Source organism: Gadus chalcogrammus, chromosome 4 (genome assembly GCF_026213295.1).
Source record: "Gadus chalcogrammus isolate NIFS_2021 chromosome 4, NIFS_Gcha_1.0, whole genome shotgun sequence".
In the NCBI taxonomy this organism is placed as follows: domain Eukaryota; kingdom Metazoa; phylum Chordata; class Actinopteri; order Gadiformes; family Gadidae; genus Gadus; species Gadus chalcogrammus.
Genome location: NC_079415.1, coordinates 18,255,291 through 18,273,126, shown reverse-complemented (window position 1 = coordinate 18,273,126; position 17,836 = coordinate 18,255,291). Strand labels below are relative to the sequence as shown.

Genomic DNA, 17,836 nt, shown 5'->3' with positions numbered 1-17,836 from the left:
GGATTTGAGGTTACCTAAAAAGCAGAAGAAACTGGACCAACAGCCAAGCATACGCAGTTTTTTTCAGACAGTAAGTAACTTGATACTGAGCTTTGAGTAAGCAAATAAAATGAGTAGCCTCGTAAAAGCAGAATATTAAATATAGCTCATGAAGGTCAATCGCTGTTCTTTTGATAAAATGACATGGTTACGATGCAGGCAGCACAGAGAGAGAAGGAGAGAGACAGGCATGCTGAAAGCAGTGGCCAGACAGGGACATGCTCTGAACATGCAGGTGATCAGGTGAGTCATTTGAATGTAAGTAACGTTATTTAACGTTGGAGAGGAGGTAACAGACAATTTAAGGTTACTTAAAAAAACGGATAAAACTGGACCAGCAGCCGAGCGTACACGTTTTTTTTTTCTCCAGACAATTAGTAGCTTGATACCGAGCTAAATGTCTGCGCAAATAAAACGAGTAGCCTAATTAAAATATGAGTCGCTGTTTTTTCTGATAAAATGACGTGTGGTCACAATGCAGGCATCACAGAGAGACAGGGAGAGAGACAGGCATGCTGAAAGCAGTGGCCAGACAGGGACATGCTCTGGACATGCAGGTGATAAGGTGAGAATTTTGAATGTGAGACTAGACAGCCTTACAACATTGTTTATAACCTGGGCCTACATGTCAGCAATACATAAAAGTAGCCTACTTCTAATACAAGCAGAATATATAGACCAAAATGATCACGAAGGTCAGCCACTGTTCTTCTGATAACATAATGACATGTGGTCACAATGCAGGCAGCACAGACAGACAGGGAGGCAGAGAGGCAGGCTGAATTGTAGGCAATGCACTTAACAAATAATAATAAAAAATTGGACCCCCCAATGTCTAAACCATGGTTACGCCCTTGCTTTTAACTATCAAATAGTGTTATAATACACAACTAGAGGTATGGTGGTCTGCATGAGAAGGGTGGCCTGGAATGGCATCAAATTCCCGGCCTGAATTATTGTCCCAGTCCGCCACTGATCTCCGCCCTTCTTTTCTCTCAGCCAATGCATTTGAAGGGGGGTCAAGCATTTCGTGTTGAGCATCTGCATCTGGCTCTAGCATGTCTCTATTTTCAAGCAAGGCACACATTGTGGAGAACGGCACAGGACGCAATAACAAGTGGGGCAAAAGACGGCCGAACCTCCAGGGCTCGGAAAAGGGTCGACCTCCATCGGGTCTTCATCATTCCGAACGCCCGTTCAATGATGCTGCGCCCCCTTGAATGGTAGTAGTTAAAACACCCCTGTACCTCTCCACGAAAGGGCGCCTTGTACGGGGTTATTATGCAGATGGGCGTATTTAAACAGGGACAACCACCATCCCCCAGAAGAATGTAACCATGGGGAGGGTACCGTTTTGCCGTGTAAAAACTGCTGTTTTTCTTTTCTTTTCTGTTCATGAACTGACCCCGGGTAGCCAACAAAAATATCAAGAAATCGACCCATCAGAATTACAAATAGCCTTCATGTTTAACGAAAAGAACCCATTGTAATTCAAATAGTTGATTCTGTGCAGTAGAGGGGTTTGATCCTGATGTGGCAGCCATCTATTGCTCCCCCAACATTGCCGAAGGCAGGGCTCCCTGAAATCTGGGCAAATCCTTGCCCAACTGCCTGAAGCTGAAGGACTGTGGATCTTGGCACAATGAACACGCTGGATACAACCCGATACGAAAGTCCATGAGCCAGCCAGTACACGTAGGTGAGGACTTCGAATTCATGACCTCAACCATGGTCCTGGTCCCTCTGTAGAAGTCTCTTCAGACCATGCATGGCTCGTCTGCTGAGGCGGAAGTCCCACTTCAGCTCAAGCTTGACGTTGAACCACAACCGCAGTATGGGCACGTTCGGATTCAGCTTGCAGTACTGCGGACCCTTGGTCTGGAAAGGGAAATAAGTTCACATAATTTACTCTGAATCTGAAGGAGTTTTTACGACTTGCAACTGCGGGGAAAACAATTCCAGATATGGGAAGCACAAACGCATTAGTAGTTACATCCAATGCAACTGTCGCAATTCAGACAGTCCTTTTGTTTTACATTGCGTGTATTACAAAGTGCTTGATCCAAGAAATTGACGTTAGTATTTAGCATGTTGTGGCTATGATAATTACAACTAAACTTGTTTCACAGTCTGTTCTACATGCCTCAAACCGATCCACCAGCATTCCCATGCGTCAAATACGTCCTTGAAAAACTATTTTTCTAAGATTGCTCCGCTTGTCTTGCAACCTCAACCTCAAGAAGATGTTTAACACCCAAGCTAGAGAAAACACTGCAGCTGAAGAAGGCATTGTGAACCGGCAACAATCTTGTCGCGTCTGTTTACATATACGGTGTCGACGAGTAATGACATACAAGCCGTCAACGACTAATGATGATGTCACATGGTAGGGACTAGCGATGACGTCACAGGGCAGGGTTGTCCCATTTAGTAGGGGAAGAAGGGTAGAGGTAGGGGGTCGGCTTAAAAGTTAGGGTTAGGGTTGAGCAATTAGGGTTGAGCAATGAGCAATGAAATCAGACTGAGCCCTAGTAATGATAAAAATATAAGATTGACAGCGATTAACAAACCATCATGGAGATATTGGAAATAGCCAATATAGGCTGCGTATACTTACCTGAACATTTATACTGTGATAGCCTTTCCTGTTCACATAATCAGCCTCATTTATTATGTGTCTAGTTTATTTTAGTTATTATCCTCCAAACGACACGTCACGCGAGTATGTTTTTTTAAAGTTGTGTAGGACTACGCTTTAGAAAAGACATGCATGTGCGGGAGCACTGCGAGCGTTCATGAATGCGCGTTCATGTTTGCCTCCCTGGTGAGCTCGGCAAGGAACCGCTACTGTGTACTATCATTCAAAAACACCCAGACATTTGACAGAGGGAAATGGGAGCCTCGGAGGCGGGACTTATTCTTCAGATTTCTATATTAGGTGTGGTGCAGTGATTCAGACCAAGCCCCACTCCAGAGTCCTTCCTAGAAAGGTTATTAGCTGACTTTGAGATTGTATAAATATTTATAAATTGTTCCTGACAAGATATTCAGTAGGTCTCTCGTGGAACCCTGTGTTTGAAATATAACTGTTTCAGATACTGTTGACCGTAACTTAATGCCATTTCTTGCTTCATGCCAATACAAATATTGCGCGTGCGTGAGCTTTTTAAAAAATAATTATTTCCTACAACTTGGTGTGAGTTACATTTCCGTGTTTTGATGTGCCTGGCCCCATGATGTTGTGAAACGCTGGTATGGGCCATTCTACACACCTTTTGATGCCATCTGTTGAATTAAGAGCGATCTGAAAACGATCTTGCTAAAACATGTATTTCATCCTTAGAGTCACAGATGCAAATGGAAAATGCATTTCCTGCAGAAATTGCGGGTAATGCTGTAGTGCATAGTGTGGTTGAAAATATGTTTTATTAAAGCCACATAGTTTAAGACATCAAGAAATATTAAATGGCTAAAAATCAAGTGAAGGAGTTTCAACTAAATGGAGAAAACAATGTAAACATGCACACCATTTAAACAATTTAAAATGGTTGAAAACAAATAAAGTGAAGAGTTAAACAAATATCTGAAGTGATCAAAATTGAATATATAGCTATATAGAATAGCTGAGCTGTTCTGATTGTTAGTGTGTGTGCGTGCATGCGTGCGTGTGTTTCTGCTAGAAAAAATTGGTGCCGGTCATGTGACCTGGAAGATTTCATTTGAACGTCTTTTTTTACATCTTTCGATATTTGGCAGCTGTGAACCGTGCCGCTGCTGACTTAAAGGCCCACTATGCAACTTTTCTAGCCAAAATGACATTAATTATGCAGGTTGAGAGTTATTCTGATGGTTCTGCAACCATTTCTGGGTCGTTTGGTGGGTGTGTCATTGCCCCATGTCGCCTCTCCAAGGAAAAAGCGCACATGCAACTTGCTCTGTTCGGACCGACCCAATCAGGATATGATGAGATTGTAATTTCGAAAATACTTTACGGCACAGACATACCCCCAAACATGGCACCGGCTAGATATAAACGGCCAGTTGCGAGGCAATTGTTGCATTCATCATGGATCAATCGACTGATAAGGGACCCAAGAGGCGACTGTCGGTGAAACAAAAGAAGAATAAAAAGAAGTTGGACCAGAAAAGAGACCAGACACGAGTGAAAGGGGAACTATGCAACTTTTTTGGCTTGATGTACCTTAATATAACAGGCTAAGAGTTATTGCGATGGTTCTATTATACATTTTTGTTCGATTGTTCGTTGTTTCGACTCCCCCTTGCGCATCTTGGCGGAGAAAGGGAATAGGTTTCTGCCGGCGACCCGCCGCCCACTCTCGCGGGAGTCTCGGGTCTCGCGAAGTAACGAATTGCTTTACGGCACAGACCCCCAAACACGGAACCAGCTCGATATAAATACAAGTAACTAAGGGATTGTTACATTCATCATAGATCAGCCGACTAAAAAGAGACAGAGAAACCCAATGTCGGAGGAACAAAATAAGAGAAAAGGGAGACTGACCGACAGAGAGGCCAGACACGAGTAAACGTTGGGCAAGATTTTCAGGAATAGCGTGAACTGAAAGGAAAAGAAGCCTGCAAATCAGACGCCGACTTGGCCGTGTTGCTTTTGAAATTGAAAGTACCCTTTGGTGAACTTTGTCTTTGTGGTATTCTTGATGTTGATAGTCTCTGTACAAATGTGTTTGCTCAACCATTTTGTTGTGAGCCCTGTAAAAATGTGTTTTCTCGACCGTTTTGTTGTGAGCCCTGTGTGTTTCCTTTCAATTCAATTCAATTTTATTTGTATAGCCCTTAATCATCATTACAGTCTCAAAGGGCTTAACAGGCCAAATATTTGTGACACCCCCCTTTAACCATGCCCCCACACGGGCAAGAAAAAACTCCCTTGAATCAGCAAGGAAGAAATCTTGAGAAGAAACGCAGTGTAGGGAATCCCTTCTTCCAGGGATGGTCAGGAGTGCAATGGGTGCCACAATTGACATACAGGTAAATACATGCACATCATATTAAAATGGTGATGGGGTTCTGGCCGGTTATCCATGAGGATAACCGGCCTTATCCTCATGTTTCCATGGGTGTTTTCCCGTTCGTCTGTCTCGTCCCCCAGATACAGGCTGAATCCCCGGTTCCAGGTTCTTGTTTATTTAGGTTATTATGATGGCCAACACTCTTACACTGATTGTTCTGTTCAACCTAAAATAAAACAATTATAATCTAGGATATAAATTCTCCCGTCAACTATAAAAAAGGATGGATTTATGTTTATTGCAATACAAATACACCGTTTTAAAAATGTATAACCTTGTCCGCACTTCATCTACTTCGGACATGGCTCCACGCATTCGCCGGCTTCTTTGAAAACAAATGCACATGGCTAGCGTAGAAGTGCATGGGGAAGGGTCGTCAACGAGTTGTTACGACAGCGTTGTAAAATATCTACTACGAAGCTGTAGGGGGCGCTGTGTAGAGAAAACAGCGAAGAAATGCCCGATCTTGCATAGTGGGCCTTTAAAGACAAATGTATCTAGAGTGGCTCTGCTACTTGTGTAACCCACTTCAAGGTATGTACACGTCTGGACCTCCAGGTTCTGAGGAGCTGGGAGAATAGCAATAACCAGAGCACACAGGTAGTTGTAGTTAAATGTGCATTTTTAATTTGAAACTGAACATTGAGCACATAATATACAATTGCAACCTATGGGCCCAAAAAACACGAATAAAATAAAATATCTCGTTTGAGTAATGTTCTTTGTTGCTTCGCAATTTCAATCAGTGTCCGAGTCAATTTGTCAGGGAAATACCGTATTTTCCGGACTATAAGTCGCGGTTTTTTTGTAGTTTGGCTTGCCCTGCGACTTATATTTCGAAGCGACTTATATGCCAAAATTGTGCGTACATAATCTTCGGCCGCAAGATGGCACCGTCATTCATTAGGCCTACAACTGAACGCTGCAAGCCTACTGCACCACCGAATAAATTATATTCTCGTCGTCATCGTCCTCAATGTCCTCCGGTTCAACCAAAGCTACCCCAGCCTTAGCTGCAATGTTGTGCAACATAGCTGTCACACATATCACAGCGCATGACTTGGCCGGCGAAAGCTGGAGCCCTCCGCTGGACACCCCCCGATCGTGCGCTCAGGTTTAGGACCGCGGCGCATACGCGTCCGGTGGAATCCCGGTGTCACTGAATTCGGTATACTCTCAGAACTACGAGTGGGACCGACACACCTATATTGCTATTGCAATTTTATTCAGTCTCTCCAGACTAAACGTTCTTGTTTAAATGTTTAAAAATAAATGCGACTTATACACCGATGCGACGTATATATGTTTTTTTCCTCGTCATGGAGCATTTTTTGACTGATGCGACTAATACTCGGGAGCGACGTATAGTCCGGAAAATACGGTAGTCAAGTCACGGAATGTGCTCAGGGAAGGCGTTCGTTGGTGTCGATCAGGGAGACTGACACAATCCTACCACCGATCCGTTGGAATTATGATAGAGGATCACAATTGGACTGGGAAGCTCGCCATCAATTTATCCGTTCATCAACCGTCGTTGTACACCGAGGCTGGAACTCTTTCACATCCAGGCAAAAGACCTGACCAAGATTTAACTCAGGAGAGGTTCAGTGAAACGAGTGCTTTTCTTCAATTGTGCTCCCACCTCTTTTGATTTAGTCTTTCCAACCACCACGTGCGGATAGAACCAACACGTGCGGATAGAAACAGTGCTCTGTGCATCAATGAGCGAAGTAAAGCTATTTGCGTTTCAGCATACTACTTCCGGTGTTTCATCCAAATAAACTTCCGGTTACACAATAAAACTTACAATAGATAAAACGCAAAATAAAATAATGCTTCAACATAAATAAATAATATTAAGCCTTTTAATCAGGCAGGTTACACTTGCAATGCGCATAAGCCTCATGACTCTTCCTTCCCCAAGGTGGCTTCGCTGAGCAGTCTACCAATGCAAGTGAAGGCCTATAATATTTCTGTTTATGCCATAGATTTCTCCTCAGATTAGGCCAATAAAGCAATGATAATTTTATTTAAAACAAAACACAAACGCTCGATCAAAGGCCCGGCCCGACCCGGCTCGAGGATAGTGGTGGGTAATATCGCTCAATCAAAAACCTCATTGTTTTACATGAATTGGTTAAACAAATTACCACTGTATAAGATTTAAACGCAATTCAAATTGTGCAGAGAGAATTATTTCCATTGGTCATTCTGACCAGAGACATTTAGAATTTTCTGTCCTCCTCATATTTTTCCGGTCAATCACCGGTAATTACCGGACAACGGAAACTCATCTAGTTCATCGAAATAAGCTCACAAAATGATGAGGCTCATTCCTTTGGGCTTTCATATGGCATATCGTTTGTGTAGATAGCATGATGTGAAAAAAGATACTTTAAGCATTGTTGTTAGCATGTAACGTAATAGCCAATCAGCGTCAACCGGCCAACTCAGTGCAGGAAATCCGGGATGAACCGCAGCATGGAGGAGAAAGTGATTGTTGCCGTTTGCGACTCCCGGAGCTCTATATATAATAGTATATGATAGTATATAATTGTATAGATAATATCAGGGCCAAAAAATCTGTGCGCCTCCGGATGGCCGTAGCGCGGGGAGCTCTCATAGGGATTGCGCATCTCGGGGTTTGTTTACCGGATAAAAGATAAAAAAAAGGTGGTTATCTCCGCCGGAATATGGCAGTAATGATGGAAAAAGTAAGAGACCGGGGAACATAGGACCCTTTTTAAAAAAAAAGGGTCCTATGTTCCCCAGTCTCATACAAAGAGGGGAACAGAGGTCCCTGCCGGGGAATATAGGACCCGGGGGACACGCTCCCGGCTAGAGCGTCATCTACAACAACGTCCTCACTTTCTAGCCTCAACGGAAGTCAATGGGACCAACTGAAAATATACAAAGTTAAAGCTAGATGGATAGATAGATAGACACTTTATTGATCCCTTCGGAATGCTCCTTCAGGGAAATTCAAAATTCCAGCAGCGGTAGTACAGACAAGACACATAAACAAGCAAGAAAAACACAACCTAAAATGCAACAAGACATTGTACAAATAAATACATTTTAAAAAGAAGAAGCAGCAGCAGCAGCAGATGTTAGCAGCAATTATTATATCTTATTTGTGTTAATAAATGGAGTGTGTAGCAATAAATAAATAAATAGATCATGCAAGCTCGATCAGTCTATCCTATTTCTATTTCCCTTTATCCACGGTACTCATCCTGCTGCCCCCCCCTCCTCCCTCCAAGTGCGGAGTTGTGGAGTGTGATGGCATGATGGACAAAGGAGTTCATTAGTCTGTTGGTGCGGCATCTGGGGAGGAGCAGCCTATCGCTGAAGGAGCTTCTTTGGTTGCTGATGACAGTGTGCAGAGGGTGGCTGGTGTCATCCAGGATGGCCAGAAGCTTATTTGTGGTTCTCTCCTCTGCCACTGTCACCAGACAATCCAGCTTGAAGCCGACCACAGAGCCGGCCCGCCTGATGAGCTTGTCAAGCCTGGAGGAGTCCCTCTTGGTTGTGCTGCCTCCCCAACACACCACAGCGTAAAAAAGGATGCTGGCGACCACCGACTGAAGAAGAACATTGACAGAAGTTTACTACAGATATTAAAAGATCGCAGCCTCCTTAAAAAATACACTCTGCTTTGTCCTTTCTTGGAGAGGTGGTTGGTGTTGATTGCCCAGTCCAGTTTTTTGTCAAGCCACACTCCCAGGTACTTGTAGCTGCCCACGGTTTCCACCTCTACCCCATTGATGTCCACTGCTTGGGGGCGTGGCCTTGACTTCCCAAAGTCTATCACCAGCTCTTTGGTTTTTAATGTGTTGAGCTGCAGGCTGTTTGCATGGCTCCAGGTGACAAAGTCTCTCACTAGAGTCGGGTACTCCTCCTCTTGGTCCCCGCCTATACACCCCATGGTGGCTGTGTCGTCAGCATATTTCTGAATGTGGCACGATTCAGAGTTATGGCTGAAGTCTGAGGTGTATAAGGGGAAGAAAAGAGGGGCCAGCACAGACTGGCATAAACTGTGATTCTGAAAAATTATATCGAAAATCTGTCTGATATACGTAATGATACAAATGTGTTGATTTGTTAAATGTTTGAATGAAGGTTAACGGATTTAAAATGACGAAGTTACGAAGTTTGAAGTGTGTGTAAGATGTAAGATGTAAGAAATTATATTTAAAAAGTTAAAAAATATATCTATATGTTTTGAATTGAAGTGCAAGATTCCAAGCTAATCTAAACATTTTAAAGCTAGAATGGAGTCTTTAGGTGAACAAAGAAGAAAGAAAGAAAGAAAGAAAGAAAGAAAGAAAGAAAGAAAGAAAGAAAGAAAGAAAGAAAGAAAAGAAAGAAAGAAAGAAAGAAAGAAAGAAAGAATAGAAAGAAACAAAGAAGAAAGAAAGAAAGAAAGAAAGAAAGAAAGAAAGAAAGAAAGAAAGAAAGAAAGAAAGAAAGAAAGAAAGAAAGAAAGAAAGAAAGAAAGAACGAAAGAAAGAAAGAAAGAAAGAAAGAAAGAAAGAAAGAAGTGAACATGTGTTTTAAAGTGGAACTTTTAGTTGGACACAGCAATATTTTCTTTGTATTTGATTCCAGGAGACGATCGAGGCTTTAAAGGGGAAGAGGTGAAGGGGAAAGCACATGTGAGCATCAGCGTCAGAGATGTGAGCATCAGCGTCAGAGATGAAACGGTCTTGAAGAGCCCGCTGACCACAGTCTTCCTCCCCATCGTCTACATCATCGTATTTGTCGTGGGTCTGCCTGCCAACGCTCTGGCCCTCTGGGTGTTTCTATTCCGGACTAAGAAGAAGAACCCGTCCTCCATCTTCATGGCCAACCTGGCGCTGTGTGACCTGCTCTTTGTCATCTGGATCCCTCTGAAGATCGCCTACCACTTAAACGGCAATAACTGGATCTACGGCGAGGGTCTGTGCAAGGTCCTGGTGGGGTTCTACTACGCCAACATGTACTGCTCCACCGCCTTCATCACTTGCATCAGCATTCAGCGCTACTGGGGTGTCGTCCAGCCGTTATCCTGGCAACGAAAGGACAACGCCGTGAGCGTGGCCGTCTCCGTGTTGATCTGGCTGGCGGTCTGGGTCCTAACCACGCCCCTCTTCCTGTACGACCAGACGGTGAGGGTCATCAACATGGACATCGTTACGTGCCATGACGTCACCCTTCGTAGCCAGAGGGAGTTGGCGGCCGGCTACTTCCTGACCATGGGCATTCTGGGATTCGTAGTGCCGGCGGCGGTGTGCGTGGTGGCCTACGTGCTGATGCTCAAGGCCCTGCGGAGCTCCATGACGGACGAGGCCATCGCCAAGAAACGACGCAAGGCGGTGGCGCTGATCATCACTGTGTCGGTCATGTTCCTGGTGTGCTTCAGTCCCAGTAACATCATGCTGCTGGTGCACTACAGCCTCCTGCTGGACCAGAGAACCATTACCGGCTACGGCTTCAACATCATCACCCTGTGCCTGGCCAGCCTCAACAGCTGCATCGACCCCTTCGTCTACTACTTTATCTCGGAGGACTTCCGCGAACACGTACGAAACACACTCATCTGCCGCAGCCAGCGCAAGGCAGAGCGCATGCGTTTGTCCTTTAGTGCACTCAAGAACTCTGGCACCTCTCGGAAAAACAAGAGCAGCAGCTGCTGACCGCGGGGGCTGCTGCCTCGTCACACCGCAACGCACGTTTTAACATGACCTTAAACACACACACCTGTGTGTGTGGGTGGGTGTGTCTAATGGTGGCTTGCCATCGTTACCCATCATTTGTGTCTGGATACATGAATATGAATGAATGTAATCGGCACAGGATCATGAAAAGCGCAAAATGTGTGTTTGTTCACTTATGTATCGAACACAAGCAGTGATTGATAGCTTACATAAGGTTAAAATGTTATCAAACATATAGCAACATAATACAAATTCCCCAGCCTGATTATATATATTTGCAAAGGGAAGTTATTTACCGTTATACGTAAACATTAGTGAGGTGAAGCTCAGAAATTATTCAAATACGTTAAGCGTTCTCATTCATAAAACATGAGGATCTTACAGTATGACTGCATGTGCTTTCATCATATAATACAGTTGTAACACTAAAACTATCAACATTGAGGATAGTTAATGTTTTCCAACAGTATTATCAAAAAATTATATACAGTATGCAATTATTACTGTTGATATTGCTGTTGTTAGTACTATTATCGCTGTAGTTAGTACTTTTATTACTGTTAGTACTATTACTACTCTTGTGATTACTATTATCGCTGTTGTTAGTACTTTTATTACTGTTGTTAGTACTTGTATTACTCTTGTGAGTACTTTTATTGCTGTTGTTAGTACTATTATTACTTGTGTTAGTACTACGTGAGACGTGAGGAGCCAAATGGTGCTTACTTGTCTTGTAGAATACGTGCTGTGAGGTTGGCGTCTCTGTAGTCCTGTAGTCCTCTTTCTCTCCAGCTCTTCACAATGCTCTCCATCTTAAGAATGCCGCACCAATGTTTACTCTTGTATCTTTCCTATTGTCACATAACCTTCTTGGTTTGTTTGATTCGCCTTTTGTTTTTGTGACTTGCATCTGTGATGTCACTAACTCTGCTAAGCAGAGTTATTCAATTCCTCGATGACAAAAGCCTATCGTTGGTGATGAGAGAGGTTGCAGAAAAGCCCTACAAATGCTATGGGGCCTTTACACCAGTCAGGGTGAGCCAAGAAGTATTGCCCTGTATACAGAGCTCACTTCACTGAAGAAAGAATCGACCAAGCTATGAAGAGACAGAAAAATTAGACACATAAACAAAATCAGACAATGTCATGAAAGTGGGCACATCATCTGTTATGGATGTGGGAATTGCGGCCGTATTGAGAGAGATTTCCGTCAAGAAGGAGCCATTAAGAATTTGTAATGGCTCCAAATGGAACCATTAATGGCTCCAAAAGCCATTAAGCCATTAAGTGCTGCAATTTATGGCAAACTCTTTTATCATTTAACAGTAGCGACAGCAGCAATTGTAGATATCAACAATTACATTTTTACTAGTTATAATTCCAAGCCACCGTATCCATAATGTCATTTTGACTAGTTGCAATTATAATTAACGATGTCTACAACCATCTCACTAGTCAAAAAGTTAATTCTTGATATCAACAATTCAATTCTCAAGATGTCGAAGGTGATATATCTAGGTTTGTGTAAATTACACTTTACACAGAACTTTGTTTGACATAATGTCAAACAGGTGATTGTCTGTTGTCTACATTTTATTTTTCGGACCCCAGGAAGACTAGCTCTCACTCCGGTGTGTTGCTATTGGGGATCCTAATAAATAAAAAGAATAAAAATTCACCTATTGAATCGGTGCACACTGACACAAAAGGTCCCATTGAGCCAACTGCTAATTTTATTCACAGATATTTTTTCATCAGCATTTCATCAACAGTTCCTTGCAGACAATGCACCGTATGGTACAATCAAGTGTATCAGATCAGACCATGGCACAGAACAGAGAAGCAATGTTTTTCACTTACTTTTAAGCGATAAAGGTATAAGACATGAGACATCATCCCCATCCTCTGCCAATACAAATGGTACAGCCGAGAGACAGTGGAGGATACTCGAAATGGAGGATATACTTGAAATGGGGAGGTGTCTCATATTAGAGAAGGGATCACCAAAGGTATTGTGGCCTTATGCAGTTCAAAATGCTGCTCATATTCATAATAGATGTAATGATGACATGACCATAAACAATCTAGATTTCTCGTTAACAGGATGAAAGCCGAATCTTCCTAGAATGGTGTTTTGGATCAGATTGTAATGCATACAAATACAATTATAAGAAACTGGACCCCAGATGTGAGAAGAGCATATTTGTGGGGTACAGTAAGAATAGACCGGCTTACCTGGTATACCACCCACATAAAGAAGGGGTGTCAAAGCATAGACTGGTAAAATTAATTAGAAAGAACAGTGTTGAATAACAGACACAAACTGAAGAATAGGATTCAGAAATCCAGAGAATCAGGTTCTAGGTAGGAACAAGAAGAATGTAAACAAAGAAAATCGGACATGTTACAACATGAGAAAATGACAGAGAACATAGTCCTAGATGAGAACAAACAACCCAGTCGCCAAGAAAAAACGTTGACGATGTACGTTTCCACGAACACTGGATACGTAGCATTTCAACGTAAAATAACGTGTTATACCTATAGTATCCACGCGTGCCGCTGTGGATGCGGGTTTCGGGGTTTGGGTTTCACGGGTTCCGACTGTTGTTGACCGGGGAGGGGGGGGGGGAAGACACGTTTTTTGAGGGGGGGGGGGGGGACACGTTTGTTGAGGGGGGGGGGGACACGTTTGTTGAGGGGGGGGACACGCTCGACAACGAGAGTTGGTTTTTATTGAACGCTTGACAACGAGAGTTGGTTTTCATTGAACGAGACTTCAACACGGAACAGCTGCCCGAAACGATGGTCACGTCACTCTCGGTGACGGTGTCGACAACAATGAACACACGAACAATGAACATGTTAATAGAACAACACACAACCACATAACATCCCGAACCCATTAACCCCACTTAATCCTAACAACAAAACAAGTTAACAAAAGCCCCTTTTGTCAACTGACAACCCCAATTCCCAGAATGCCCCGCGGCTCTGGAACACGGCGTCCACACCCGTGATTGCCACAATATATTTATATTTTCATTTTACATTCCCCTCTGCCTTGGAGCAAAGCATGACCCTGAAAACGTTTTCTTCTCCATTCGAAATGAATGGGGGAATAGCACCAACAGGGGGCCATACGTTCTCCTAGCATTTGGTGAAATTGTTTTACATTTTTACATTTAGGGCATTTAGCAGACGCTTTTATCCAAAGCGACTTACAATAAGTACATTTGTCATAAGAAGTGCATCAATATATCGCTGTCGGTACAGAAAGGATGTTCATAGAACCAAGTGCAAGTACCACAATCGCTAGGCTAATCAATTCCCGTGTTACAGACATGATAGCAGCAGTTGCTACACAGTTAAGTGCTCTAATACAATACAGTGCAATACAATACAATGCAATACAATACAATACAATGGTGGCCAGAAGGGGGGGGGGTGGCTATGCAGTGTCGAGGTGGACTCTGAACAGGTGAGTCTTGAGTCTTTTTCGGAAGATAGTGAGCGACTCAGCGGTCCTGAGAGCGGCAGGGAGCTCGTTCCACCACTGAGGTCCCAAAACCGAGAAAAGTTGTGACTTTGCTGAACGGCCTTTGCTAGCTCTTAGCGATGGAGGTTCCAGACGTCCAGCTGAGGTAGTTGAGCGGAGGGATCGAGCTGGGGTGTGTGGCTTTAGCAATGCTTGGAGGTAGGCAGGAGCAGTTCCATCGACTGCCTTGTATGCCAGTACCATCGTCTTAAATTCGATGCAAGCTACTACAGGGAGCCAGTGGAGGTCCCGGAAGAGGGGGGTCACATGGGAGAACTTCGGTAGGTTGAAGACGAGGCGCGCTGCCGCATTCTGGATGCGCTGCAAAGGTTTAATCACAGAGGCAGGAAGTCCAGCCAGGAGTGAGTTACAGTAGTCGAGGCGGGAGATGACCAGTGATTGGACTAGAAGCTGAGCTGCTTCCCTTGTGAGGAAGGGCCGGATTCTGCGGATGTTGTAAAGTGCAAATCTGCAGGATCGGGCGACCGCAGTGATGGTTGCAGTGCAGGATAACTGATTGTCCAATACCACACCGAGATTTCTAGCAGTTGGAGAGGGAGATACAGTGATGTTCTCAACGGTGACCAGTAAGTCCATGTGTGGGCAGTCTTTCCCTGGGATTAGGAGGAGCTCGGTTTTGTTGAGGTTAAGCCTCAGGTGATGGGCAGTTGTCCGGGTGCTGACGTCCGCCAGACATTCCGATATGCGCGTTGCAATCAGGGTTTTATCAGATGAGGGGAAAGATAGAAATAGCTGAGTGTCGTCAGCATAGCAGTGATAGGAAAAGCTGTGTGATGCAATTACCAAGCCCAGAGACCTGGTAAAGAGGGAGAACAGAAGAGGCCCCAGTACAGAGCCCTGAGGGACACCAGTTTCAAGTGTGCAAGGTTTGGACAAGGAGCCATTCCATGTCACTTGATAGGTGCGGTTCGTCAGGTAGGATGTGAACCAGGAAAGAGCAGATTCAGCGATGCCAAGTTCGGCAAGAGTGGCAAGAAGGTTCTGGTGGTTCACCGTGTCAAATGCTGCGGACAGGTCGAGGAGAATGAGAACCGATGAGAGGGACGAGGCTCTGGCAGCACGGAGGGACTCAGTCACCACGAGGATAGCCGTCTCGGTGGAGTGTGCCTTCTTGAAACCTGACTGGTGCGGGTCAAGGAGGTTGTTAGATGAGATAAGAGGACAGTTGGTTAGCAACGGCACGTTCCAGTGTTTTAGACAGGAATGAAAGAAGAGATACCGGTCTGTAGTTCTGGATGTCGGCGGTATTAAGAGTTGTTTTCTTGACGAGAGGCTTTATTCTGGCTGTCTTGAAAGACGCTGGAACAATGCCTGAAGTGAGGGAAGAGTTGATAAGAGAGGTGAGAAATGGCAGGATCTCGCTTGAGACATCCTGGAGGAGAGAGGAGGGGATAGCGTCAAGGGGGCAGGTGGTTGCATGGTTAGATGTTATTATTCTGTTGACCTCGTCAGAGGTGAGAGGGCTAAATTGGGTAAAGACAGAGATGGGGATGGAGGGAGGGAGGATGGAGGCAGGGGTAAAAGAGGAGCTAATGTCCTTCACTTTCTGGGTAAAGTAGTTAACAAAGTCATCAGCAGTGAGGCAGGAAGGAGGTGGGGGTGAGGGAGGGTTGCGGAGGGACGAGAACAGGGAAAACAGTTTCCTGGGGTTTGAGGCAGAGGAGTTGATTTTGTTCCGGTAGAAGGCAGATTTGGTTGTTGACACACAAGAGGTGAAATCTGAAAGAAGGAAAAGATAGTGGGATGGATCATTAGGACAGTCTGATCTCTTCCATTTCCTCTCAATTGTTACGTAGCCTATATTAATATTTATTATCTGAATGGGAAATGCAATATTTTAGGACCGATTCACCGTTAAACGTGTTTCTAATAACATTTCTAGCGAGAAATATACTTTTTACTTGCATAATCTTCAGTCAGTGATTGTGTCTGATCTTTAGTTTTATAGTTATTAGGAAGATTTTATCGGCTCGCTCGCATGTTTCAACAACGTCAGGTTGTTAGGGACGCTGCTTTCGCTAAACTAGCAGCTCACGCGTTTCCTGCGTTTGTGTTATTAAACCGTTACTTTATGTAACTTTTAATGATATCATCTTGTTAGAAACACGTATATCTGAGAGCCAACCCAGTTGCCAAAAGCATACGTTGACAGTGTACGTTTTCGTGAACACTGGATTACGTTGCATTTCAACATAAAATAGCGTGTTATACACACACACACACACACACACACACACACACACACACACACACACACACACACACACACACACACACACACACACACACACACACACACACACACACACACAATGCATATCGCTGCTAAATAAATAAATAAATAAATACTAAGGCAGAATAAAGAATAAATTCATTCATTATCATTCAACTTCAACATGTGTTATTACAGTATAGAGTGTTGGAGGGATGACGTATGTTGGCCAACCCGGAAGTGAGCGTCGCCCTGGGTTCCCTTGACAAAAAGACAACGGATTTTTCCATTGGATTTTGGATTATTGCAGAAAAATTAGCATCTTTGAAGCAGCTCCTCAAAAACTGAAAATAAATAAAAATAACCGTGCTCCAAAGAACGAAATGTAAACCAATGCATTCTGAATGGGAGAGTTTCTCAGATTTCTCCATGCTACACAGAACGAAATGTAAACCCATGCAAATAAAGACTTCATGGTCATAATAATTTAAATATCATTATTCTCCTCAGTGTGTAGGGTGGTATTCTATTTTTTTCAACGGGGCTGCATCCAGTCACTTGACCGTCATGGTTGCTATGGTGGTTGCTATCGACCGCCCCCTCTAATCCTTACATGGCTCTAAAAACCACGCGGCAAAGGAGCTGCCGTCAATTGTGTTGTTTTTGTCGTAAACTGGGGTCCGACGGTTAAAAAATAGACAGATATTCTGAGGTATCCTTAAAAGGCAGCTTGGATGTTTTTATTTTCTGCAGTTTAGACTTCTTCTATAACCTATTTTTGAAAGCAAAACACCAAGCTCATTGATTTAACAAAGCAGGGTTATTTGAAACAATTTATTAAATAAATATTTGTGAGAGGTCATTCCTTCTCCTGAGTTTGCTTCCTATTTATGTCTAGTATACAACCCTACCGTCCACAAGCATCACCCCCCCCCTCCCCATATGGATTTGGAGAATTGTTGCCACGTCCCAGTGGTGGAGGTATCATATATATGAAAGAGGGCATTCAATTATACTACAATGATCAATTAGGAGGCCGAAGCCCTAAAGGAAGTGATGAAATAGGTGACTGGGTCGACAACATTTAAGTAAGCTGTTACTTGAAGTCTCTTATATATCAAAGGGGGTCTCAAAGGACGCATACGCTTTAACCTGTGGCTCCAGCCCTACAGGAAATGACTCAGCAAGTGCTCCATCTCGTTGCACCTGCACCCAGCGGCTCGCTTGCAAGATTTTGGCCTGAATTTCTTCCTGCCTGTGATCTGCCAGGTTGGTT

General features: G+C 43.8%; 1 protein-coding gene across 1 annotated transcript; it reads left to right on the top strand.

Annotated features, from left to right (window-relative positions):
* Window positions 1–9,364: 9,364 nt before the first annotated feature.
* Window positions 9,365–10,768, top strand: LOC130380917 (proteinase-activated receptor 2-like). The gene is made up of 3 exons (XM_056588347.1): window positions 9,365–9,377; window positions 9,702–9,769; window positions 9,806–10,768. The coding sequence occupies exons 1-3, from the start codon at window positions 9,365–9,367 to the stop codon at window positions 10,766–10,768; spliced, it is 1,044 nt and encodes a 347-aa protein (XP_056444322.1).
* The last annotated feature ends 7,068 nt before the right edge of the window (window positions 10,769–17,836 follow it).